General features: G+C 45.2%; 1 protein-coding gene across 5 annotated transcripts; it reads right to left on the bottom strand.

Annotated features, from left to right (window-relative positions):
* Positions 1-1,878: 1,878 nt before the first annotated feature.
* LOC123191872 (uncharacterized) lies at positions 1,879-16,222 on the bottom strand. 5 transcript variants are annotated; one of them, XR_006496809.1, is made up of 3 exons: positions 15,686-16,212; positions 15,452-15,503; positions 1,879-2,218 (listed from the first exon to the last, which is right to left on the bottom strand). XR_006496809.1 is itself a non-coding variant. In XM_044604446.1 (3 exons), the coding sequence occupies exons 1-3, from the start codon at positions 15,958-15,960 to the stop codon at positions 2,199-2,201; spliced, it is 414 nt and encodes a 137-aa protein (XP_044460381.1). In that variant the 5' UTR covers positions 15,961-16,222; the 3' UTR covers positions 1,879-2,198. The 5 variants fall into 5 exon arrangements, 3 of the variants coding, with proteins under 3 accessions (XP_044460381.1, XP_044460386.1, XP_044460377.1); XR_006496808.1 differs by having other exon boundaries at positions 15,428-15,503; positions 15,686-16,211; XM_044604446.1 differs by having other exon boundaries at positions 15,428-15,546; positions 15,686-16,222.
* Between the last annotated feature and the right edge of the window lie 10,576 nt (positions 16,223-26,798).

Below are 26,798 nucleotides of genomic sequence, written 5' to 3'. Positions count from 1 at the left end.
AAATGGTGGAACCGCCACCTTTTGAAGGTGGCCAGGCAACTATAACTGCAATGTCAGCTCTTACTGCAGTGGGTCAGTACCTGTCCACTAACAGTGCCAAAAGCACATTCCTGCGTAATACTGGGTTGGTTGTTAAGGCAATATCGTCCAAACTGCCTCATGATCAAGATATGCAAGCTCAAAGCAATGTTTTATCTGCGCTCCAGACACAAGTCCATTCCCTAACAGAGACCCTTTGTGAAACAAGGAGAAACATTGCTCAATGTTGTCAAGATATGCATGGTTTTGAAACCAGACTATCAGACATTTGCTATGTTGTTCAGGAGCCTAGGGGAAATGAAGGCGAGGGTTATGGTGCTCCATCGGACAATACAACATGAAAACGTAACAGTCAGGTCAAATGAACTGAGCTTCTGAACTTCTGGTGGTGCATTTATCTGCTAGACTGTTAAGTTTTATGCCAACCTTCCTTTTGTTATATAGTGTAATTTGTTTTGGTGCGATACAAAATTTATTCTTAACGTGCAACCACCGCCTGAAGAAAACAGCAAGTCATTTTTGTATAGTGTAGGGTGTTCCCTATATTTGCACTAGGGGCGATCTTTGATGCCGAGTGAATATAATATGTGCAATCGCCTTAATAGCCTAGCGTTAGTTTCGGCCTTATTTATTTCCTACTCTTCTTTTTCCCTGGTTTGCTAGTGGCCGCAACTACCATGGGCGATATACGGGCCGTAGGATCCATGGGCCTCCTACGGGCCGTTGATAAATGGGCCTGTAATCGGTGGGCCTCGGGTCGTCGGATAAATGGGTCTACATGGGCCATAATCGAGCGTAATTATTATCGGCCCAGCACGATAACAGGCCGTTAACAGGCTATAGGACAGCAGAGGATTAATTCTGTCACAGGCATAATGGGTCGTTAATGGGCCAGAATATAGGACAGGCTGGAAACGGCGCAACGGGTTAACAGGCCAGAAACGGGCCGAATCTTGCCATGGGCCGAATTTGGCCCATTAGGGTAACAAGCCAGTAACGGGCTAACTCTTGCCATGGGCCGAATTTGGCCCATTAGTGGAACAGGCCAGTAACGGGCCGACTCTTGCCATGGGCCGAATTTGGCCCATTAGGGGAACAGGCCAGTAACAGGCCGGAAGTAATCGAGGGCCGAAAAGGAGCCCAAGAACGTATGGGCCGTCAATAGGCCGAAAGCTAACACGGGCTGGAAACAGCCCATATAAATCACGGGCCGTTAACAGGTATAAAGAAAATTACTGTTCATTATGGGCTAGAGTCACCGTGGGCCTGTAATGGGCCGAAAGATACGAATGCCTCATATGGGCCGAAAGACGTCGTGGGCCACACATGGGCCGAAACTGAAATGGGCTGGTATTATATTCGACGGCCCACATGACGTTGTTGGGCCGATTTCCTTTAGGGCCTAATGGGCCGTGAGTTAACGGGCCGTAAAATGGGCTATTTGCGAAAAGACCGTTAACAGGCTTTTCATGGGCCAGCCCGTTAACTTTTGACCAAGTCAAATGGGCCAGCTTTGTAAGCTAAATGGGACACTGTTGGGCCGTGCCATGTGTTGACATATCATAGGCGCCTATCTGACCCACTGACGAGCTAATACGTGTTTCGTCCGGCCAATAAGAATTTTACACGTGGAAATTTCCCATTGGTCGGGGCTGTTAACGGGTTATCGGATCCAAAACCCGACCCGATAGCTTAACGGTGTTCCGTTACGGTGGATGCCACGTGTCGATCACCCTTGACGAAAGCACTTCTGTGACGCACGATTTATCGTCATGGAAGTGGACACTTCCGTGATGATAATTTTGATGATGTCATGGAACACTTCTACGACAGCACAGGTATGACTATCTTGATTCTGTCATAAATTTTTCATGGATGTACATGCATGACAAAAAACGCGACTTATTGTGACAAACACGTATCATCACGGAAGTGTATTTTTTTGTAGTGAATGGAGTAACCAAGACAACAATAACTGGGCGTACTGTCTAAATTAAATGAGCCAATTTGAGGAATTGTTATCCTCCAAACAATATTCAGATAATTCTATTTGCTATGATGATAATTCTGTACCTGCATATTACTCGGCATACCAAGTTCTCCATTCGGGTTCTTCTCTGCACGACACATGAATATATGAGCAACTAATTTTCTTGGTCCTATTTCTTCTTTCTCATATCTGCAAATATCATGTTTAGGAAACCCACATATTAGTAATTTCAGAGATGTACATTAGAGAAAATGTGTTGGAAATATGCCCTAGAGGCAATAATAAAAGTATTATTATATTTCATTGTTCATGATAATTGTCTTGTATTCATGCTATAACTGTATTATCCGGAAATCGTAATACACGTGTGAATACTTAGACCACACTATGTCCCTGGTAAACCTCTAGTTGACCAGCCCGTTGTGATCAACAGATAGTCATGGTTTCCTGACTATGGACATTGGATGTCATTGATAACGGGATCACATCATTAGGAGAATGATGTGATGGACAAGACCCAATCCTAAGCATAGCATAAAAGATCGTGTAGTTCGTTTTGCTAGAGCTTTGCAAGTGTCAAGTATCTCTTCCTTCGACCATGAGATCGTGTAACTCCCGGATACCGTAAGAATGCCTTGGGTGTGCCAAACGTCACAACGTAACTGGGTGACTATAAAGGTGCATTACAGGTATCTCCGAAAGTAGCTGTTGGGTTGACACGGATCGAGACTGGGATTTGTCACTCCGTATGTCGGAGAGGTATCTCTGGGCCCACTCGGTAATGCATCATCATAATGAGCTCAAAGTGACCAAGGTGTTGGACACGGGATCATGCATTACGGTACGAGTAAAGTGACTTGCCGGTAACGAGACTGAACAAGGTATTGGGATACCGACGATCAAGTCTCGGGCAAGTAACGTACCGATTGGCAAAGGGAATTGTATACAGGGTTTGATCGAATCCTCGACATAGTGGTTCATCCGATGACAACATCGAGGAGCATGTGGGAGCCATCATGGGTATCCAGATCCCGCTGATGGTTATTGACTAAGAGAGTCTCGGTCATGTCTACATGTCTCCCGAACCCGTAGGGTCTACACACTTAAGGTTCAGTCACGCTAGGGTTGTAGGGATATGTATATGCAGTAACCCGAATGTTGTTCGGAGTCCCGGATGAGATCCCGGACGTCACGAGGAGTTCCGGAATGGTCCGGAGGTAAAGATTTATATATGGGAAGTCCTGTTTCGGGCATCGGGACAAGTTTCGGGGTTATCGGTATTGTACCGGGACCACCGGAGGGGTCCCGGGGGCCCACCGGGTGGGGCCACCCATCCCCGGGGGCCACATGGGCTGTAGGGGGTGCGCCTTGGCCTACATGGGCCAAGGGCACCAGCCCCACAAGGCCCATGCGCCTAGGGTTTCCAAGGGGGAGGAGTCCTACTAGTGGAAGGCACCTCCTAGGTGCCTTGGGGGGGAGGGAATCCCCCCTTGGCCGCCGCACCCCTTAGGAGATTTGATCTCCTAGGGCCGGCCACCCCCCCTTGGCACCCCTATATATAGTGGGGGGAGAGGAGGGACTTCATACCTGGTGCCCTGGCCTTTGGTTGCCTCCTTCTCCCTCCCCAACACCTCCTCTAACTCCATAGCGCTTAGCGAAGCTCTGCCGGAGTACTGCAGCTCCACCAACACCACGCCGTCGTGCTGCTGCTGGTGCCATCTCCCTCAACCTCTCCTCCCTTCCTTGCTGGATCAAGAAGGAGGAGACGTGGTTGTTTCCGTACGTGTGTTGAACGCGGAGGTGCCGTCCGTTCGGCGCAGGTCATCGGTGATTTGAATCATGTCGAGTACGACTACATCATCACCTTGCAAGCTTCCGCACGCGATCTACAAGTGGTATGTAGATGCAAACTCTCTCCCTAGACTCGTTGCTTAGATGAACTCATAGATGGATCTTGGTGAAACCGTAGGAAAAATTTTAATTTTCTGCAACGTTCCCCAACAGTGGCATCATGAGCTAGGTCTATGCGTAGTTCTCTTTGCACGAGTAGAACACAACTTTGTTGTGGGCGTGGATTTTGTCATCTTACTTGCCTCTACTAGTATTTTCTTGCTCAACGGTATTGTGGGATGAAGCGGCCCGGACCAACCTTACACGTACGCTTACGTGAGACCGGTTCCACCGACTGACATGCACTAGTTGCATAAGGTGGCTGGCGGGTGTCTGTCTCTCCCACTTTAGTTGGAGCGGAATCGATGAACAGGGCCCTTATGAAGGGTAAATAGAAGTTGACAAAATCACGTTGTGGTGATTCGTAGGTAAGAAAACGTTCTTGCTAGAACCCAATTGCAGCCACGTAAAAGATGCAACAACAATTAGAAGACGTCTAACTTGTTTTTGCAGCGATTGATCATGTGATGTGATATGGCCAGAAGTTGTGATGAATGATGAATTGTGATGTATGAGATCATGTTCTTTGTAATAGGATTCACGACTTGCATGTCGATGAGTATGACAACCGGCAGGAGCCATAGGAGTTGTCATTATTTTTTTGTATGACCTGCGTGTCATTGAATAACATCATGTAAACTACTTTACTTTATTGCTAAACGTTAGTCATAGAAGTAGAAGTAGTCGTTGGCGTGACAACTTCATGAAGACACGATGATGGAGATCATGATGATGGAGATCATGGTGTCAAGCCGGTGACAAGATGATCATGGAGCCCCGAAGATGAAGATCAATGGAGCTATATGATATTGGCCATATCATGTCACAACTATATAATTGCATGTGATGTTTATTATGTATTATGCATCTTGTTTACTTAGAACGACGGTAGTAAATAAGATGATCCCTTATAAAATTTCAAAAAGTGTTCTCCCCTAACTGTGCACCGTTGCTACAGTTCGTCGTTTCTAAGCACCACGTGATGATCGGGTGTGATGGATTCTTACGTTCACATACAACGGGTGTAAGACAGTTTTACACAGCGAAAACACTTAGGGTTAACTTGACGAGCCTAGCATGTACAGACATGGCCTCGGAACACGGAGACCGAAAGGTTGAACACGAGTCGTATGGAAGATACGATCAACATGAAAATGTTCACCGACGATGACTAGTCCGTCTCACGTGATGATCGGACACGGGCTGGTCGACTCGGATCGTGTAACACTTAGATGACTAAAGGGATGTCTAATCTAAGTGGGAGTTCATAATTTGATTAGAACTTTATTATCATGAACATAGTCTAAAACCTTTGCAAATATGTCTTGTAGATCAATGGCCAACGCTAATGTCAACATGAACTTCAACGCGTTCCTAGAGAAAACCAAGCTGAAAGATGATGGCAGCAACTATACGGACTGGGTCCGGAACCTGAGGATCATCCTCATAGCTGCCAGGAAACAATATGTCCTAGAAGGACCGCTAGGTGACGCTCCCGTCCCAGAGAACCAAGACATTATGAATGCTTGGCAAACTCGCGCTGATGATTACTCCCTCGTTCAGTGCGGCATGCTTTACAGCTTAGAACCGGGGCTCCAAAAGCGTTTTGAGCATCACGGAGCATATGAGATGTTCGAAGAGCTGAAACTAGTTTTTCAAGCTCATGCCCGGGTCGAGAGATATGATGTCTCCGACAAGTTCTACAGTTGTAAGATGGAGGAAAACAGTTCTGTCAGTGAGCACATCCTGAAGATGTCTGGGTTGCACAACCGTATGACCCAGCTAAACATTAACCTCCCAGATGAGGCGGTCATTGACAGAATCCTCCAGTCGCTCCCACCAAGCTACAAGAGCTTTGTGATGAACTACAACATGCAAGGAATGGAAAAGACCATTCCTGAATTGTTCTCGATGCTGAAGTCAGCAGAGGCTGAAATCAAGAAAGAACATCAAGTGTTGATGGTCAATAAGACCACTAAGTTCAAGAAGGGCAAGGGTAAGAAGAACTTCAAGAAGGACGGCAAAGATGTTGCCGCGCCTGGTAAGCCAGTTACCGGGAAGAAGTCAAAGAATGGACCCAAGCCTGAGACTGAGTGCTTTTATTGCAAGGGGAAGGGTCACTGGAAGCGGAACTGCCCCAAATACTTAGCGGATAAGAAGGCCGGCAACAACAAAGGTATATTTGATATACATGTGATTGATGTGTACCTTACCAGTAATCGTAGTAACTCCTGGGTATTTGATACCGGTGCCGTTGCTCATATTTGTAACTCACAGCAGGAGCTGCGGAATAAACGGAGACTGGCAAAGGACGAGGTGACGATGCGCGTCGGGAATGGTTCCAAAGTCGATGTGATCGCCGTCGGCACGCTGCCTCTACATTTACCTACGGGATTAGTTTTGAACCTCAATAATTGTTATTTAGTGCCAAGTTTGAGCATGAACATTGTATCTGGATCTCGTTTAATACGAGATGGCTACTCATTTAAGTCTGAGAATAATGGTTGTTCGATTTATATGAGAGATATGTTTTATGGTCATGCTCCGATGGTCAATGGTTTATTCTTAATGAATCTCGAGCGTAATATTACACATGTTCATAGTGTAGATGCCAAAAGATTTAAAGTTGATAACGATAGTCCCACATACTTGTGGCACTGCCGCCTTGGTCACATTGGTGTCAAGCGCATGAAGAAGCTCCATGCTGATGGACTTTTAGAGTCTCTTGATTATGAATCATTTGACACGTGCGAACCCTGCCTCTTAGGTAAAATGACCAAGACTCCGTTCTTCGGAACAATGGAGCGAGCAACCAACTTGTTGGAAATCATACATACCGATGTGTGCGGTCCAATGAGCGTTGAGGCTCGCGGAGGATATCGTTATGTTCTCACTCTCACAGATGACTTGAGTAGATATGGGTATGTCTACTTAATGAAACACAAGTCTGAGACCTTTGAAAAGTTCAAGGAATTTCAGAATGAGGTGGAGAATCAACGTGACCGAAAGATAAAATTCTTACGATCAGATCGTGGAGGAGAATACTTAAGTCACGAATTTGGTACACACTTAAAGAAATGTGGAATCGTTTCACAGCTCACGCCGCCTGGAACACCTTAGCGAAACGGTGTGTCCGAACGTCGTAATCGCACTCTATTGGATATGGTGCGGTCTATGATGTCTCTTACCGATTTACCGCTATCATTTTGGGGATACGCTCTAGAGACAGCTACATTCACTTTAAATAGGGCACCGTCTAAATCCGTTGAGACGACACCGTATGAATTATGGTTTGGAAAGAAACCTAAGCTGTCGTTTCTAAAAGTTTGGGGATGCGAAGCTTATGTCAAGAAACTTCAACCTGAAAAGCTCGAACCAAAGTCGGAAAAATGCGTATTCATAGGATACCCTAAGGAAACTATAAGGTATACCTTCTACTTAAGATCCGAAGGCAAGATCTTTGTTGCCAAGAACGGATGCTTTCTGGAGAAAGAGTTTCTCTCGAAAGAAGTAAGTGGGAGGAAAGTAGAACTCGATGAAGTACTACCTCTTGAGCGGGATAGTGACGCAGCACAGGAAACCATTCCTGTGATGCCCACACCAACTGAAGAGAAAAACCATGATGATGATCAAGGTACTTCGGATCAAGTTACTGCTGAACTTCGTAGGTCCACAAGGACACGTTCCGCACCAGAGTGGTACGGCAACCCTGTCCTGGAAATCATGTTGTTAGACAACAATGAACCTTCGAACTATGAAGAAGCAATGACGGGCCCGGATTCCAACAAATGTCTTGAAGCCATGAAATCCGAGATAGAATCCATGTATGAAAACAAAGTATGGACTTTGACAGACTTGCCCGATGATCGGCGAGCGATAGAAAACAAATGGATCTTTAAGAAGAAGACGGACGCGGATGGTAATGTTACCATCTATAAAGCTCGACTTGTCGCTAAGGGTTATCGACAGGTTCAAGGGATTGACTACGACGAGACATTCTCTCCCGTAGCGAAGCTAAAGTCCGTCCGAATCATGTTAGCAATTGCCGCATACTATGATTATGAGATATGGCAGATGGACGTCAAAACAGCATTCCTTAACGGGCATCTTAAGGAAGAACTGTATATGATGCAGCCGGAAGGTTTTGTCGATCCTCAGAACGCTAACAAAGTATGCAAGCTCCAGCGATCCATTTATGGACTGGTGCAAGCATCTCGGAGTTGGAACATTCGCTTTGATGAGATGATCAAAGCGTTTGGGTTTATGCAGACTTATGGAGAAGCCTGCGTTTACAAGAAAGTGAGTGGGAGCTCTGTAGCATTTCTCATATTATATGTAGATGACATACTCCTGATGGGAAATAATATAGAATTTCTGGACAGCATTAAGGCCTACTTGAATAAGTGTTTTTCAATGAAGGACCTTGGAGAAGCTGCTTATATATTAGGCATCAAGATCTATAGAGATAGATCGAGACGCCTCATAGGTCTTTCACAAAGTACATACCTTGATAAGATTTTGAAGAGATTCAGAATGGATCAGTCCAAGAAGGGGTTCTTGCCTATGTTACAAGGTATGAGACTGAGCTCAGCTCAGTCACCGACCACGGCAAAAGATAAAGAAGAGATGAGTGTCATCCCCTATGCTTCAGCCATAGGATCTATTATGTATGCCATGCTGTGTACCAGACCCGATGTAAACCTTGCCGTAAGTTTGGTAGCAAGATACCAAAGTAATCCCGGCAAGGAACACTGGACAGCGGTCAAGAATATCCTGAAGTACCTGAAAAGGACAAAGGACATGTTTCTCGTTTATGGAGGAGACGAAGAGCTCGTCGTAAAGGGTTACGTCGACGCTAGCTTTGACTCAGATCCGGATGACTCTAAGTCACAAACCGGATACGTGTATATGTTGAATGGTGGAGCAGTAAGCTGGTGCAGCTGCAAGCAGAGCGTCGTGGCGGGATCTACGTGTGAAGCGGAGTACATGGCAGCCTCGGAGGCAGCACATGAAGCGATTTGGGTGAAGGAGTTCATCACCGACCTAGGAGTCATACCCAATGCGTCGGGGCCGATCAAACTCTTCTGTGACAACACTGGAGCTATTGCCCTCGCAAAGGAGCCCAGGTTTCACAAGAAGACCAGGCACATCAAGCGTCGTTTCAACTCCATCCGTGAAAATGTTCAAGATGGAGACATAGAGATTTGCAAAGTGCACACGGATCTGAATGTCGCAGATCCGCTGACTAAACCTCTCTCGCGTGCAAAACATGATCAACACCAGAACTCTATGGGTGTTCGATTCATCACAATGTAACTAGATTAGTGACTCTAGTGCAAGTGGGAGACTGTTGGAAATATGCCCTAGAGGCAATAATAAAAGTATTATTATATTTCATTGTTCATGATAATTGTCTTGTATTCATGCTATAACTGTATTATCCGGAAATCGTAATACACGTGTGAATACTTAGACCACACTATGTCCCTGGTAAGCCTCTAGTTGACCAGCCCGTTGTGATCAACAGATAGTCATGGTTTCCTGACTATGGACATTGGATGTCATTGATAACGGGATCACATCATTAGGAGAATGATGTGATGGACAAGACCCAATCCTAAGCATAGCATAAAAGATCGTGTAGTTCGTTTTGCTAGAGCTTTGCAAGTGTCAAGTATCTCTTCCTTCGACCATGAGATCGTGTAACTCCCGGATACCGTAAGAATGCCTTGGGTGTGCCAAACGTCACAACGTAACTGGGTGACTATAAAGGTGCATTACAGGTATCTCCGAAAGTAGCTGTTGGGTTGACACGGATCGAGACTGGGATTTGTCACTCCGTATGTCGGAGAGGTATCTCTGGGCCCACTCGGTAATGCATCATCATAATGAGCTCAAAGTGACCAAGGTGTTGGACACGGGATCATGCATTACGGTACGAGTAAAGTGACTTGCCGGTAACGAGACTGAACAAGGTATTGGGATACCGACGATCAAGTCTCGGGCAAGTAACGTACCGATTGGCAAAGGGAATTGTATACAGGGTTTGATCGAATCCTCGACATAGTGGTTCATCCGATGACAACATCGAGGAGCATGTGGGAGCCATCATGGGTATCCAGATCCCGCTGATGGTTATTGACTAAGAGAGTCTTGGTCATGTCTACATGTCTCCCGAACCCGTAGGGTCTACACACTTAAGGTTCAGTCACGCTAGGGTTGTAGGGATATGTATATGCAGTAACCCGAATGTTGTTCGGAGTCCCGGATGAGATCCCGGACGTCACGAGGAGTTCCGGAATGGTCCGGAGGTAAAGATTTATATATGGGAAGTCCTGTTTCGGGCATCGGGACAAGTTTCGGGGTTATCGGTATTGTACCGGGACCACCGGAGGGGTCCCGGGGGCCCACCGGGTGGGGCCACCCATCCCCGGGGGCCACATGGGCTGTAGGGGGTGCGCCTTGGCCTACATGGGCCAAGGGCACCAGCCCCACAAGGCCCATGCGCCTAGGGTTTCCAAGGGGGAGGAGTCCTACTAGTGGAAGGCACCTCCTAGGTGCCTTGGGGGGGAGGGAATCCCCCCTTGGCCGCCGCACCCCTTAGGAGATTTGATCTCCTAGGGCCGGCCACCCCCCCTTGGCACCCCTATATATAGTGGGGGGAGAGGAGGGACTTCATACCTGGTGCCCTGGCCTTTGGTTGCCTCCTTCTCCCTCCCCAACACCTCCTCTAACTCCATAGCGCTTAGCGAAGCTCTGCCGGAGTACTGCAGCTCCACCAACACCACGCCGTCGTGCTGCTGCTGGTGCCATCTCCCTCAACCTCTCCTCCCTTCCTTGCTGGATCAAGAAGGAGGAGACGTGGCTGTTTCCGTACGTGTGTTGAACGCGGAGGTGCCGTCCGTTCGGCGCAGGTCATCGGTGATTTGAATCACGTCGAGTACGACTACATCATCACCTTGCAAGCTTCCGCACGCGATCTACAAGTGGTATGTAGATGCAAACTCTCTCCCTAGACTCGTTGCTTAGATGAACTCATAGATGGATCTTGGTGAAACCGTAGGAAAAATTTTAATTTTCTGCAACGTTCCCCAACAAAATGTTCATCTAACAATCCAATTAGATATACATGTGCATGTATGTTTATACACCTAGCCAAAAATTTAGAAGATCAAATTAAGAATATGAATGCCTAATGAAATTTAAACTTGGATTGAAATTTCCCTTCCATTGCATTTTGAATCTTCTCTCTTTACCTCTCCCTATCCCACTCCCACTACCACACATTCATCACACAACACATCTCTACACCTATAAGAAAGCGAGTTGGTGGTGATGGTGTGCCTGCCTTCACGTCATATATACCGTCTGATCTCGAATGTATGGCTAAGATCGAGACAAGCCACGTGCCACTTGAAATTTTGTAAAAACACCCTGTGTTCAGACATAATTTTAGAGCAGGGACATCCCATTCACAACATCTCGAGAAAGATAAAGAATCTTCTAGACCCCCCCAAAGTTCCTCGCCTCTCTTTCCCAGCGACAGTCGGAGTTGAATTGGGCGACATCCCCCCCCCACCCACACCCACACACACAGGGGCGGAGCTCTGTAGGGGCTAAACCGGGCCATGGCCCGCCCAGGATTTTGACCCAAAAAATTTATATAGGCATCTCCCAAGCCACTAGCCCAGCCCACGTGCATCCTCTCGGTTTTTCTCTCAGAGACTCACGCACAGAGCAGCCGCAGAGGCATGCAGCGCTAGGAATCCCTAATCCCCAATTCCCAAACTGTCCCACAGTCGAGCAGCGAGCACACGAGCAAGCCGCCGCCGGCGGCGAACCGACGGCGTCTATCTTCTCTCGTCGGAATCACTGTATCTCACAGCCACGGTTCAGCCCCTTGCTTTCCTCCCTTCCCCCGACTCTTTGTACCTGCTCACAGATGACATCTGCTCGGGCTCGGCCACGCCGTCGTGCTACTGGCCTGTGGCTTGCCGAACCACTCCTGGCGGCCGGCCTGTGAGCAGATCACTGGATGAGCTATCCTAGTCTCCAGTCTCCTACTATCCTCCAAGAGTAGAGCAACTGTCGGAAGCAAGAGGTAATTCCCCATTTTTATCATTTTTGTTCAGTTCTTTACATCTACTCATGAGTCATGAACTCATCTATTTTCAGTGTCCAGTGTTTATAAGAAACAGATTTTATCCATATGGAATTCCACCTGTACAGAATCCTGTTGACTGTTGAGTGTCCAGTGGAATTTCTAACCATTAGTGCCAACTATTCATCTGTTTTTAGTGTCCAGTGTTGAACTGTTGATAAGAAATAGTTGTGTCCATTTGATAAGAAAGTGAATAGGCTGATCTTATACAAATTGCAACACAGGTAATCATGGGCAAGGAAAATCAATCTTAGAGAAGAATTGATTTGGTTTTTAAAAGGAAAAGAGAGATGACATAACTCGAGTTTAGGAAAACCAGATATTGCCGTTGCTTGAATTGGAACAACATAACCAAAACCAGTACGAATAGGTTTGAACAAATAAAGCTGTTACATTCCAAGGTATTGAGTTCTTGCAGCAACACCCTGGAAGATGAGAATCTTGCCAATAATTTGTTAGTTCACATAGAGGGTGGAATTCTAGAGAACTACAACCACGAAGATGTCCTTGCAGATTTTAGAAGCAAGGGTGACCGGAGAGTTGATTTGTAGTATGTGAGCAAGTCACATGTCCAATGTCTCAAAGCTTTTGTATTAACTAACTTAATAGTGGTTCAGGGTTAAAATGTATTTTGCTGTATGTATACATACTACTTGCTCCATCCGGTAATCATACTGATGCTTATGATTCAGACTTTCAAAAAAAATTGTGCTCTTGTTTAGTTTGGCCTGCCCAGCATTTTCTTTCAAGCTCCGCCACTGCCCCCACACCCAAGGTCTGAGCTCCCACAACTATGCCCGCCCGTAGACAGAGCTCCGCTGCCGGGTCTCGCGTCACCGCTCGCCTCCGCTGCCTCCCGGACCTTCCTCGCTCTGGATCCGGTCCACCATGAGCCCAGCCTCGCCGCCAAGTCCCTTGTTGCCACATGTGTCCTATGCCCCAATGGCAGGCGCCGCCGCATCGGCCCCCCTGCTCGCCTGCGTTGGTTCGTGTCCAGCGCGTGACCCAGCGTCGCCTGGTGGGCGGCGCCAGCCTGCCGGCCTGCCTTGCACCCACCTCGCCGACATGGGCCTGAGGCCCACGATGTGAGGCAAGCCATCACTCCTCACCTCGCGAGGGAGCTGGAGAAGAAGTTGCGGGACCGTACGCTGTCGTAGGATGAGATCCTCTGCTGCTGTTGTGTTTACTGGTTGAAGAAGGGGTGGGCTGGGAAGAGGAGGCAGTACTGAGAGTGCTCGATCTGGAACAGGACAAGCTTGGGCTGTACCGCTGGTGTGTTTGCTGCTGCTGAATTTGCTAACTTCTACTTCTCCCTATAGCTATAGTTACATTTGTCTCCAAGCTTTACCAAGGACCTCTCCTTCTAGATCTGGCCGCATAGGTCGTCACAGACGAAGAGGATAGTGGTGGGCTAGCGGCTGCTGCCATGTGCAGGTCGTCGGAGACAGAGTATATAGTAAGTACTTTGTTTTCCGTTTGTGATTGTTGGGGTTGATTCCATTTTATGCATGCTCTGGTTCTCAACCTCCAACATGAGTCCCTTCCTTCTGTGCTGCCAATGGAGGCTACGAGCAGCAGGAACGCTATGAGTCAGCCTGGGCATCGCAGATGCGGAGGACTTTTTCCGGGGGCAACCTGCTCGTCCAAGCCACGCCAGTGTCAACTACCTCGAGCCACTGTGACTGTCCCCAACCACTCTCGTCCCCCCATAAGTCATGTGTTTCTCCTACCAGATCAAAAAAGGTGGCTGTTTTTTTGGAGTATAGTTGCGTATCAGATCCGCTCATGATTGAAATTGTGGTCTCCTAAACATGTGATTTGTGAAATGTTTAGGAACGAATTGTTTGTGGATCTGCAAAGTACATTGTCACATGCAGATTTGGACATTCTACTTAATTCTTTGCAGAAACTTGTAGTTCATTCTTGGTGAAATTCACTGTATCCATCCCCTCAGGTTGGTATTGGATTTGCTATTCAATATTCATACCCTTTTTCATTGCGACATTTGTCAGATTTTTGTACTTGAGATGATTTGGTGCAAGGTCTAGAGGAGGATGATCAAGCATGGCTAAATATTATTTGTAAGTAGAGAAGTTCTCGAGTCACACATTAAAGAAGAGAGATAAGCTTTTTCTCTTCTTTGTATCAAGTAATTTAACTTCCCAGTCCACTATATATTATTTTGTATTGAACGCAATCTGAAATAGCCCCTTTTACAACAAAAAAACATACTTGCGTAGTTGTGTGAGATCTATTTGGATGTGCTAATTGATGAAAGATATGTAGAATTAGTAATAACCTTTTGATGTGTGGTCAAATATGTGATAATGAGTGCAATGTTGCTTTAGATAGATTTTTCATGTTTTAACTTGTGCCTTCCATCTCCTTGATCATGTGAGTTCATATATCAGTTTTTAATTTCTGCAAGTAAATTCTGATATTGAAGTTAGTATATGCTTGGAATCACAGGGTAAACTGTGTGTATCTTTTCTTTCATGACAGTATACTCTTATACCTACATGACAGTATATGCTTCTGAAGTATACCTTCATTTATCTTAATTAGTTTAGATACGTGGCGGGGGAAATTCTACCCCAAGCTCATTGTGTCAGATAGTCAACCAAACGCACCACATCATGGGCTGGCCCACCATGGTCGGAGATGAGAATGATCCCTCAAAGCAGAACTCGAGACGACACGGCAAATCAGATTTTGCTGCAGTATATGGTTTCTCGGCAGTTTTAGTTTCCCCTAAAAAATGATACCAGTTTGTTTATGTTGATACCGGTTTCAGTGTTGTCAGACAATAATTATAATTTAGGATGTTTAGTGCATTGAGGACCTGAGTAGCTGTCTTTCAGTTTAAGGAATATGTGTGCTTCTGACCACTTGCGAAACAAATATTGCAGTTTAACACTTTTGCCAAAAGAAAAGTCCTTTGCCAAAATACTACAGATCCTCTACAGGCTCGTTAATATTTCCTTTGCCTAAATATACTACGGACCATTATACATACTGATTGTCAGATATCTTTTTAGGTGATAAGATAGATGACGCGAGGGCTCAAGAGCTAATATTGTTGGCGCTGATGTGTTGAGCAAATAGCTAAAACAAGGATACACTATGCTTGATAAACGGAAGCCCGTATGTTTGATTGTTCTCAGTGTGTACCGATCAAATATATGACATCATTTTGATTGGTGTCTTGCTACATTTTTTTTTCTTGTCCCCTAGGATTGCACTCACAACTTTTTTTGTGATTCCGTAGCATAGCACGGGCATCTTACTAGTAGAGAGAGATACAGGAGCACCTGGTTGGGAAGGAAGGCGTTGAGCGCGTCCATTCCTCACCGTGGGGAGCACCTGTGGTTGGCAAGCAAGCCATGAACAACAAGTTGGAAAGGAACTGTAAGAGGAAGGAATCGAGGGGAAAATCAGCCCCAAATCAAATCAACCAATGAAAAAATATGTCGTTGTTTTGACCACGAAATCGACAAAAGGAGAAATCAACACAGAACAAATCACACGGGTGCCCGCTTCTATACCTTGCTGCCACCCGCTTGTTTGGCGAGGACCACCTCGGCCAGTTCCTGTAGTCCCGCCGCCGCCGCCCTGGATGCCGGTCCCCGTCGCCTTTCCCTCCTTGGCAGCTGGGCGAGCGACCTCGCCGGCGCAGGCCGACACCGGCCGGCGACCCTGTCCCGTCCGCTGCCGAGCCTCCCTCTCCTATTTCCTTTCTCTTTCTCCCTCCTCTCGTCATCCGCCACTCCTCTTTGCTCTCTCTTTCTCCCTCATCTCTCTCCTGCACGGACCGGTCCATGGCGTTGGTGCTGGATAGAATCAAGCGCCCCCGCCGTCGCCCTTTGCCTGCAGGTCGGATCTGGTGGGATCCCCTACTCCTCCACCCCAGCGAGAAGGCCGGCGGCGGCTGACGAGGGACGACGGCCAGGGTGCAGAGGCGATGGAGTGGGAAGGAGGAGAGGAGGCGGGAATTTGGGGAGGGTCCGGGGAAGAGGAGGCAGCGGATTGGGGAATGAAAGGGGATACTCTCTATAGGCTCCCATCGACGGACCCACGACCCCAGGGCCCGCCCGTCAGCGACAGAGGCTAGGCAGGGAATGAAGTGAAACTGGACGCGATTTGCAATTGCTGGCCGCGTGGATGGCCTGAGAGGGCCTGCTATCCTAACGTCCTTTACAAGGTTTTTTTGAATTGGTTTGAATTGCTTACCACATATGTCACATGGTACATCCTTTATAAGTTTATTAATCTGCATGTATGGTTTCAGAGAATAATATAAAGATGTAGGATATGCAAATATGTACGTTTTAGACCTATTTATTTCCTTTTAATAAAAATGATCGTGTGCATCATGATGATGCAGAGGCCGGGTCTTTCCCCTTTTTGAAAAAAAGGAAAAAGAATGCAAACATCTTAGGATAAATTGACCAACAGGATCATCAAGAAGTTAAATTTTAAATGTCTTACCAGACAGTGTCCAAGTACTGAAAGAACCAGATCAGCAAATGCCCCTTAAACCACATTCCATCGCAATTGTTTTGCTTTATCATTTAAATTTTACTTCAATCCATTTTATGTTTGGTACTATTTCTTATGGCTTCTCAATTAATAAACAATTAGGCACGCTGCTGGTTATGTATTAATCTCTCTTTTGCGACGACTGATGCATATTGCATTCAATCCAATTCACATTGATATGGGCCAAAGTTATACTCTCTCCGTTCGAAAATACATGTCATCAAAATGGATAAAAGGAGATGTATGCCCTTCTCCATAAGTTCCCAATCCATCTCTCATTCCCCAATATGCATTGTAAAGTTGTATCCTTTTCGGCAGGATAAGTTCTCAGCGGACATGTTCACGTACAATTTCTCATCCAATGGTTCAATGTATAGATGTTTCCACGCAACTTCACGTACTCCCTCCGTTCCAAAATAGATGACCCAACTTTGTACTAAACTTAGTATAAAGTTGGGTCATCTATTTTGGAACGGAAGGAGTATGTGTTTCTGATTTGTCGATCACAAGAAACTCAATTTTAATTGTAGTATGCAGAGAAACGAAAGCAGCATATTAAGATAGCTCGGCCTTGCTGCATATCCATATATGAGTGTGATCTTGAAGCAACAATAATTAGTTTCTAACAAATCTAACTTCCATACATAGCATGATGAATAAGTCTGCCCACTGTCGGAGGGCTCCGGTGGACAAGGTATGGCAGCCGCAATACCTTGATTTTGGGCAAAAAAAAAATTTATACATATGCATCTATCAATCTGTACGCTCTGCACTTGTTCAACTGCAGCCAACGTTGGCCTGATTGGACGACGCATCCAGGATGTTGGGCCAGTAGCCGGTGCCTGGTGGAGATCAAACAGGCAAGATCGATTCGATCGAGCGCCCACACACATGAGGAAAAAAACGATGCACACGCGCGTTCGACCCTGACCGTGACGCAACCCTAAGCTAGCACGGCGGCGGCTGGCCGGGTCGCGAGGACCAGGCGGGCGACCAACGACTGCGGTGGCAGGCTGGGGGCTTAGAGGGTTGCGGCAGCAAGCTCGAGCGGCGGCTCCAGCGGCTCCAGCGAAGGCAGCAATTTTGAACGGCAGCTTGAAGGATGTACGAGATCAGTTCACAACTGATCTCGTACATCCTTCATGGGCTGGATCTGGAGTACCAGCCCCTCGTCTCCGCCCGCGTCAGCCCCGCCTCCCTCGACGAAATCTTCTCCATGCTCAGCAACTTTGACCAGCGCATGGTGCAGTTCCAGAACTCCGGCGATGGTGGCTTCAAATCCTCCGCCAACCTAGCTACCCAGGGGTCGCCGTGGTGCGGGCAGCCGAGCCTCCACATATGCGCCTCAACTAAGGACATGGGGGCGTGGGCGCGGGCGACTCCGGGGGTGACCGGAACGACGATCGCGGGGGTGCCGCCCTCGTCAACTGCGGCTCGCTCGTGCGTCGGCGGCCGGTTCTAGGCGCTGGCCGGATCGGATGAGGATGATGCGGATGGTGACGGAGATGATCCGGCGGCCTCACCGCCGTTGCCGACACCGTCGGATCTGATTTGTGAGTTTTCCAACTCTGGTTATGACGAAGACGAGGTAGGCACGATGGTCGACAAGGTCTTGTCGGTGGATAATCCGGCGATGGTTGGGCTTCACACGGGCGAGAGGAAGGAGATGGCGTGTCGCGTTGTTCACCGAAGAACGGCGGCGATGGCGATCGGGCCATGGAAGGGCCCCCTACCTAAGGTACGTCTTCCGAATCTTACGCTTTTCGATTTAATTCGTCCGGACTCATGGATCACGGTTAAGAAGAAGAGGCAGGTGCATCGGAAGTTGGCCAGACCACCGCCGGCGGTGGCTGCGGAGACCGCGCCGTCGATCCCCGGGATCGGGATCAGGGCGGCTCGGGAGGTCCGTTTGAATTTGATCTTGGGCCGTGATGGGCCGCATCTGTTAGATACTAGGCCGCAGCTGGCTGGGCCGGAGATAGTTGGGTATGAGGCACAGGCTATTCCGAAACCCACCAGGACTGCATGCACCGATACATGCAGAGGCGAGATCGTTCTTTGCCCTACGTACGCCATTGCGCCGAGTGCTAGGGTTCATCGGAACGGGACGCCGGGGTTCCCGTCTTGCGGTTCTAGACATGCGTGACGGATCCTCTGTTGGGGAACGTAGCAATAATTCAAAAAAATTCCCATGTGTCACCAAGATCAATCTAGGAGATACTAGCAACGAGAGAGATGGAGTGCATCTTCATACCCTTGAAGATCTCTAAGAGGAAGCGTTACAAGAACGCGGTTGGTGGAGTCGCACACGCAGCGATTTAGATCGCGGTCGATTCCGATCTAAGCGCCGAAGAACGGCGCCTCCGCGTTCAACACACGTACAACACGGGAACGTCTCCTCCTTCTTGATCCAGCAAGGGAAGAGGAGAAGTTGAGGGAGAACTCCGACAACACGACGACGTGGTGGTGATGGAGTTCGTGGTTCTCCGGCAGGGCTTCGCCAAGCGCTATGGAGGAGGAGGTGTTGGGGAGGGAGAGGGTTGCGCCAGGGGAAGGGTGTGCGGCTTCCCTCTCTCTCCTTCCCTATATATAGGGGGAAGGGGGTGGAGGAGTGATATCCCACAAGTATAGGGGATCGCAACAGCTTTCGAGGGTAGAGTATTCAACCCAAATTTATTGATTCAACACAAGGGGAGTCAAAGAATATTCTCAAGTATTAGCAGCTGAGTTGTCAATTCAACCACACCTGGAAACTTAGTATCTGCAACAAAGTGTTTAGTAGCAAAGTAATATGATAGTGATGGTAACGGTAACAAAAGAGTAATGAAAGCAAAGTAATGTTTTTGGTATTTTGCAGTGATTGCAACAATAGCAACGGGAAAGTAAATGAGCGTAAACCAGTATATGGAAAGCTCGTAGGCATCGGATCAATGATGAATAATTATGCCAGATGCGGTTCATCATGTAACAGTCATAACATAGGGTGACACAGAACTAGCTCCAATTCGTCAATGTAATGTAGGCATGTATTCCGAATATAGTCATACGTGCTTATGGAAAAGAACTTGCATGACATCTTTTGTCCTACCCTCCCGTGGCAGCGGGGTCCTAATGGAAACTAAGGGATATTAAGGCCTCCTTTTAATAGAGAACCGAAACAAAGCATTAGCACATAGTGAATACATGAACTCCTCAAACTACGGTCATCACCGGTAAGTATCCCGATTATTGTCACTTCGGGGTTAACGGATCATAACACATAATAGGTGACTATAGACTTGCAAGATAGGATCTAGAACTCTCATATATTGATGAAAACATAATAGGTTCAGATCTGAAATCATGGCACTCGGGCCCTAGTGACAAGCATTAAGCATAGCAAAGTCATAGCAACATCAATCTCAGAACATAGTGGATACTAGGGATCAAACCCTAACAAAACTAACTCGATTACATGGTGAATCTCATCCAACCCATCACCGTCCAGCAAGCCTACGATGGAATTACTCAAGCACGGCGGTGAGCATCATGAAATTGGTGATGGAGGATGGTTGATGATGACGACGGCGACGAATCCCCCTCTCCGGAGCCCCGAACGGACTCCAGATCAGCCCTCCCGAGAGGTTTTAGGGCTTGGCAGCGGCTCCGTATCGTAAGACGCGATGATTTCTTCTCTCTTATTTTTTTCTCCCCGAAAGCAGTTATATAGAGTTGGAGTTGGAGTTGGGGGGGTCTCCAGGGGGCCCACGAGGTAGGGGGCACACCCTAGGGGGGGCGCCCCCATCCTCGTGAGAAGGGTGTGGGCCCCCTGGTCTTCATCTTTGGCGAGGATTTTTTATTATTTATTGTAAGATATCCCATGGATTTTCTGGTCATTCCGAGAACTTTTGTTTTCTGCACATAAAACAACATCATGGCAATTCTGCCGAAAACAGCGTCAGTCCGGGTTAGTTCCATTCAAATCATACAATTTAGAGTCCAAAACAAGGGCAAAAGTGTTTGGAAAAGTAGATACGTTGGAGACGTATCAACTCCCCCAAGCTTAAACCCTTGCTTGTCCTCAAGCAATTCAGTTGACAAACTGAAAGAAATAAAGAAAAACTTTACAAACTCTGTTTGCTCTTGTTGTAAATATGTCAAGCTAGCATTCAAATTTTCAGCAAAGATTATAACTAACCACATTTGCAATAATTCTCAGGTCTCATGATTACCCATATCAATAGCATAATCAACTAGCAAGCCATAATAATAAATCTCGGATGACAACACTTTCTCAAAACAATCATAATATGATATAACAAGATGGTATCTCGCTAGCCCTATCTGAGACCGCAAAACATAAATGCAGAGCATCTTTAAAGATCAAGGACTGACTAGACATTGTAATTCATGGTAAAAGAGATCCAATCATAGTCACACCCAATATAAATTAACAGTAATGAATGCAAATGACAGCTGCGCTCTCTAGCTAGTGCTTTTTAATAAGAGGGTGATGACTCAACATAAAAGTAAATAGATAGACCCTTCGCAGAGGGAAGCAGGGATTTGTATAGGTGCCAGAGCTCGGTTTTGAAATAGAGGTGAATAACATTTTGAGCGGTATACTTTCATTGTCAACATAACAACCAAGAGATGGCGATATCTTCCATGCTACACACATTATAGGCGGTTCCCAAACAGAATGGTAAGCTTTATACTCCCCCTCCACCAACAAACATCAATCCATGGCTTGCTCGAAACAATGAGTGCCTCCAACATACATCAGGTCCCAGGGGGAGTTTTGTTTGCAATTATTTTGATGTAGTTTGCATAAAGCATTGGACTGGCATCCCGGTGACCAGCCCTTTATCTCGTGAGTGGGGAACGGAGTCCACTCCTCTTGAGAATAACCCGCCTAACATGCAATATACAGACAACCCTAGTTGATACATGAGCTATTCGAGCATACAAAACAGGATGATTATTTGAAGGTTTAGAGTTTGGCACATACAAATTTACTTGGAACGGCAGGTAGATACCGCATATAGGAAGGTATAGTGGACTCATGTGGAATAACTTTGGGGTTTAAGGAGTTTGGATGCACAAGCAGTATTCCCTCTTAGTACAGGTGAAGGCTAGCAAAAGACTGGGAATCGACCAACTAGAGAGCGACAACAGCCATGTACATGCATTAAAATTAATAAACATTGGATGCAAGCATGAGTAGGATATAATTCACCATGAACATAAATATCGTGAAGGCTATGTTGATTTTTTGTTTCAACTACATGCGTGAACATGTGCCAAGTCAAGTCACTTAAATCATTCAGAGGAGGATACCACGCTATCATACCACATCATAACCATTTTAATAGCATGTTGGCATGCAAGGTAAATCATTATAACTCATAGCTAATCAAGCATGGCACAAGCAACTATGATCTCTAATTGTCATTGCAAACATGTTTATTCATAACAAGCTGAATCAAGAACGATGAACTCATCATATTTACAAAAACAAAAGAGGTCGAGTTCATACCAGCTTTTCTCATCTCAGTCAGTCCATCATATATCATCACAATTGCCTTTCACTTGCACGACCGAACGATGTGAATAATAATAAGAGTGCACGTGCTTGGACTAAGCTGGAATCTGCGAGCATTCAATAAACAGGAGAAGACAAGGCAATATGGGCTCTTTTGTCAGATAAACAATAATGCATGTAAGAGCCACTTCAACAATTTAATCAAGGTCTTCTCCTACTGACCCCCAAAGAAAAGAAAAGAAATAAAACTATTTACACGGGAAAGCTCCCAACAAGCAAAAGGAGAACAGGAAATATTTTTGGGTTTTCTTTTTAATTACTACTACAAGCATGGAAAGTAAATTAATTAAAAGCTACAACTATTTTTTTTTGGTTTTTTCTTAAGGTTTATCAAACACACAAGAAGAAAGCATAAAAGAAAATAAACTAGCATGGATGATACAATGAAAACGTAGGAGCACCGACATCTAGCAATGAGTGTGTGTGAACATAAATGTAATGTCGGTGAGAAATACGTACTCCCCCAAGCTTAGGCTTTTGGCCTAAGCTGGTCTATGGCCACAGCTGGCCTGGCTGATATCCATAATAATAGTTGGGGTCATACTGAGATGCAGCGGCTATCGCCTCCTGAGCTGCAGCGTGGCGACGAGCGGCCTCCGCTCTCCTCTCGTACTCATCTGCCTCCTCTCTAGTAATAGTATATCCTACTCTTGCCTGATAATCAAAGAAAGCAGGAGTAGGGAGAGTAATATGGACAACACGGCGTCTGTCAAAGATTAGTCGGTACTGGAGAGGTGATTCTTTCCTCTCGACAAAATGGTGGGAAACCATAGAATCAAAATCTAAATAAGCAGGAGGCAACTCCATGTCTCCTTCACGAACTTCTATCACAAGAAATTTGGCTAAGCGGGTTGCATAAATTCCTCCAAAAAAATCTCCATTATGTATATTATGATGCAACCTACGAGCTACAATGGCTCCCATATGATAAGATTGGTCTCCTGACATAGCACTCCTGAGAATGCTAAGGTCAGGGACACACATGTGACATGCTTCATCCTTAGCATTTATGCACCTACCTATGAAGAGAGCAAAATAATGTATAGCAGGAAAGTGAATGCTCCCTAAGGTAGCTTGCATTATATCTCTGGACTCCCCTACAGTTATACTAGCAAGAAAGTTTCTAAATTCATATTTAGGGGGATCCCTAACACTATCCCATTGTGGAAGTTTGCAAGCAAGAGTGAAATCCTCTAGGTCCATGGTATAAGATTTATCATAAAGATCAAACATGACTGAAGGAGAATTACGTGAAGATGAATACTCAAACCTCCTCACAAAAGAGCTTGTGAGCTCATGATACTGGGGGCATTTGTCTGCCTCAAAGTCCTCAAGATCGGCATTATGCAAATATGCATTAAATTCTTCTTTAATTCCCGCTTGATCCATAAAATTTTTAGAAGGCCACTCATAATGACGCACTGGAGCGTCTCTTGGTGGCTCTTCGTCAGCATCACGCATTGCAAGCCTGGGTCCTTGCTTCTTTGAAGAACCACCTTGGAACATTTTCCTAAGCATATTTCTTCCTCTGAAAAATTCTTAAAAAATTAGTAACTTCAAAATAAAAGTAAACCAAACTCAATAATATTGATAGCAACTACTCCTACAAGTGCCTAGGGCCTATATCATGCATCAAAACTACTTTTGACCATATAAATTTGACATGCAAGCTCAAGGACAGGGTCACCTAAGCAACACAAATTTGCAATGAATAAAGCACTAGAACAAAAACTAATTGGACCAATGCAGGAGTCACATACCAAGGAACAATCTCCCCAAGCAGTTTTGTGAGAGGTGCTTTGAGCAAGGAGATCGAAAATGGCAGCAAAACGAGCTTGGACTCGGGTTTGAGTTGGTTTTTTGTATTTGGGGGAGGAATATGAAGTGTGTGGCTGGAAGAATAAGTGGAGGAGGGCCACCGTGGGCCCACGAGGCAGGGGGGCGCGCCCTCCACCCTCGTGGCAAGGTGGTTGGCCCCCTGGTGTGTTCTTTGTTCCATAAATCCTCAAATATTCTATAAAAAATCATATTTAATTTTCAGGGCATTTGGAGAACTTTTATTTTCGAGGTATTTTTATATTGCACGGATAATCAGATAACAGACAGAAAATTATTTATTTTTACTTTATTTCAACTAAATAACAGAAAGTATAGAGAGGGTACAGAAGGTTGTGCTTCTAGTTTCATCCATCTCATGCTCGTCAAAAGGAATCCACTAACAAGGTTGATCAAGTCTTGTTAACAAACCCATTCCGATTAACATGAAACCGGAGAAATTTCGAATAACACTAGGTTACCTCAACAGGGATATGCACATCCCCAATAATAAGTATATCATATTTCTTCTTGACAGTAGGAAGAGGAAATTCAAAACCTCCAAATATAATCAATGGAATTTTTACGATAGAATTGATACTATGAACTTGAGGTTGTTTTCTCGGAAAGTGTACCGTATGCTCATTACCATTAACATGAAAAGTGACATTGCCTTTGTTGCAATCAATAACAGCCCCTGCAGTATTAAGAAAAGGTCTTCCAAGAATAATAGACATACTATCGTCCTCGGGAATATCAAGAATAACAAAGTCTGTTAAAATAGTAACGTTTGCAACCACAACAAGCACATCCTCACTAATACCGACATGTATAGCAGTTGATTTATCAGCCATTTGCAAAGATATTTCAGTAGGTGTCAACTTATTCAAATCAAGTCTACGATATAAAGAGAGAGGCATAACACTAACACCGGCTCCAAGATCACATAAAGCAGTTTTAACATAGTTTATTTTAATGGAGCATGGTATAGTAGGTACACCTGGATCCCCAAGTTTCTTTGGTATTACACCCTTAAAAGTATAATTAGCATGCATGGTGGAAATTTTAGCTTCCGGTATCTTTCTTTTATTTGTGATAATATCTTTCATGTACTTAGCATAAGGATTTGTTTTGAGCATATCAGTCAATCGCATACGCAAAAATATAGGTCTAATCATTTCAGCAAAGCGCTCAAAATCCTCATCATCCTTTTTCTTGGATGGTTTTGGAGGAAAAGGCATGGGTTTCTGAACCCAAGGTTCTCTTTCTTTACCATGTTTCCTAGCAACAAAGTCTTTCTTATCATAACGTTGATTCTTTGATTGTGGGTTATCAAGATCAACAACAGGTTCAATTTCTACATCATTATCATTACTAGGTTGAGCATTAATATGAACATCATCATTAACATTTTCATTAGGTTCATGTTCATTACCAGATTGTGTTTCAGCATCAGACATAGAGATATCATTTGGATTATCAGGTGGTTCATCAATAGGTTCACTAGAAGTTTCCACAGTTCTATCATTTTTCTTTTTCTTCTTTTTAGAAGAACTAGGTGCATCAATTTTATTTCTCTGAGAATCTTGCTCAATTCTCTTAGGGTGGCCTTCAGGATACAAAGGTTCCTGAGTCATTCTACCAGTTCTAGTAGCCACTTTAACAGCATAATCATTTTTCTTACTATTCATCTCATTGAGCAATTCTTTTTGAGCTTTAAGTACTTGTTCTACTTGAGTGGTAACCATAGAAGCATGTTTGCTAACAAGCTTAAGTTCTCCTCTAATATTAGCCATATAATCACCCAAGTATTTAATCATATCAGCATCTTGTTTTAATTGTCTACCAAAATAAGCATTGAAGTCTTCTTGCTTAAACATAAAATTATCAAACTCATCCAAGCATTGACTAGCAATTTTAGTAGGAGGGATTTCAGCTTTATCATATCTATAGAGAGAATTTACCTTTACTACCCGTGTCGGGTTATCGAGGTCTGGAGGTTCTTCAATAAATAAAGGATTAAGATCATATATTTCTTCATTGGGCGGTAAATTAAGACCATGTATTTCTTCAATAGGAGGTAAATTCTTAACATCTTCAGCTTTAATACCTTTTTATTTCATAGATTTCTTTGCCTCTTGCATATCTTCGGGACTGAGAAATAGAATACCTCTCTTCTTCGGAGTTGGTTTAGGAATAGGATCATTAATTGGAAGGAGTGCCCAGGAGCTGGCTCAGGAGGTGCCCAATTATTTTCATTTGTCAACATATTATTCAATAAGATTTCAGCTTCATCCGGTGTTCTTTCCCTGAAAAGAGAACCAGCACAACTATCCAGGTAATCTGTGGAAGCATCGGTTAGTCCATTGTAAAAGATATCAAGTATTTCATTTTTCTTAAGAGGATGATCAGGCAAAGCATTAAATAACTTGAGAAGCCTCCCCCAAGCTTGTGGGAGACTCTCTTCTTTAATTTGCACAAAGTTGTATATTTCCTTTAAAGCAGCTTGTTTCTTATGAGTAGGGAAATATTTAGCAGAGAAGTAATAAATCATATTCTGGGGACTACGCACACAACCAGGATCAAGAGAATTAAACCATATCTTAGCATCACCCTTTAATAAGAACGGAAATATTTTAAGGATATAAAAGTAGCGAGATCTCTCATCATTAGTGAACAGGGTGGCTATATCATTTAATTTAGTAAGATGTGCTACAACA

The sequence above is a fragment of the Triticum aestivum genome, chromosome 1A (assembly GCF_018294505.1).
Source record: "Triticum aestivum cultivar Chinese Spring chromosome 1A, IWGSC CS RefSeq v2.1, whole genome shotgun sequence".
In the NCBI taxonomy this organism is placed as follows: Eukaryota; Viridiplantae; Streptophyta; class Magnoliopsida; order Poales; family Poaceae; genus Triticum; species Triticum aestivum.
The sequence above is the reverse complement of the archived record's forward strand: the minus strand, read 5'-3'. Positions and strand labels throughout refer to the sequence as shown.

Coding starts and splice junctions, on each gene's coding strand:
- LOC123191872 (XM_044604442.1), bottom strand. CDS start 15,960: ATGGACCGGTCCGTGCAGGAGAGAGATGAGGGAGAAAGAGAGAGCAAA. Junction 15,547..15,685: donor AACAAGCGGGTGGCAGCAAG/GTATAGAAGCGG, acceptor TTCCTCTTACAG/TTCCTTTCCAACTTGTTGTT.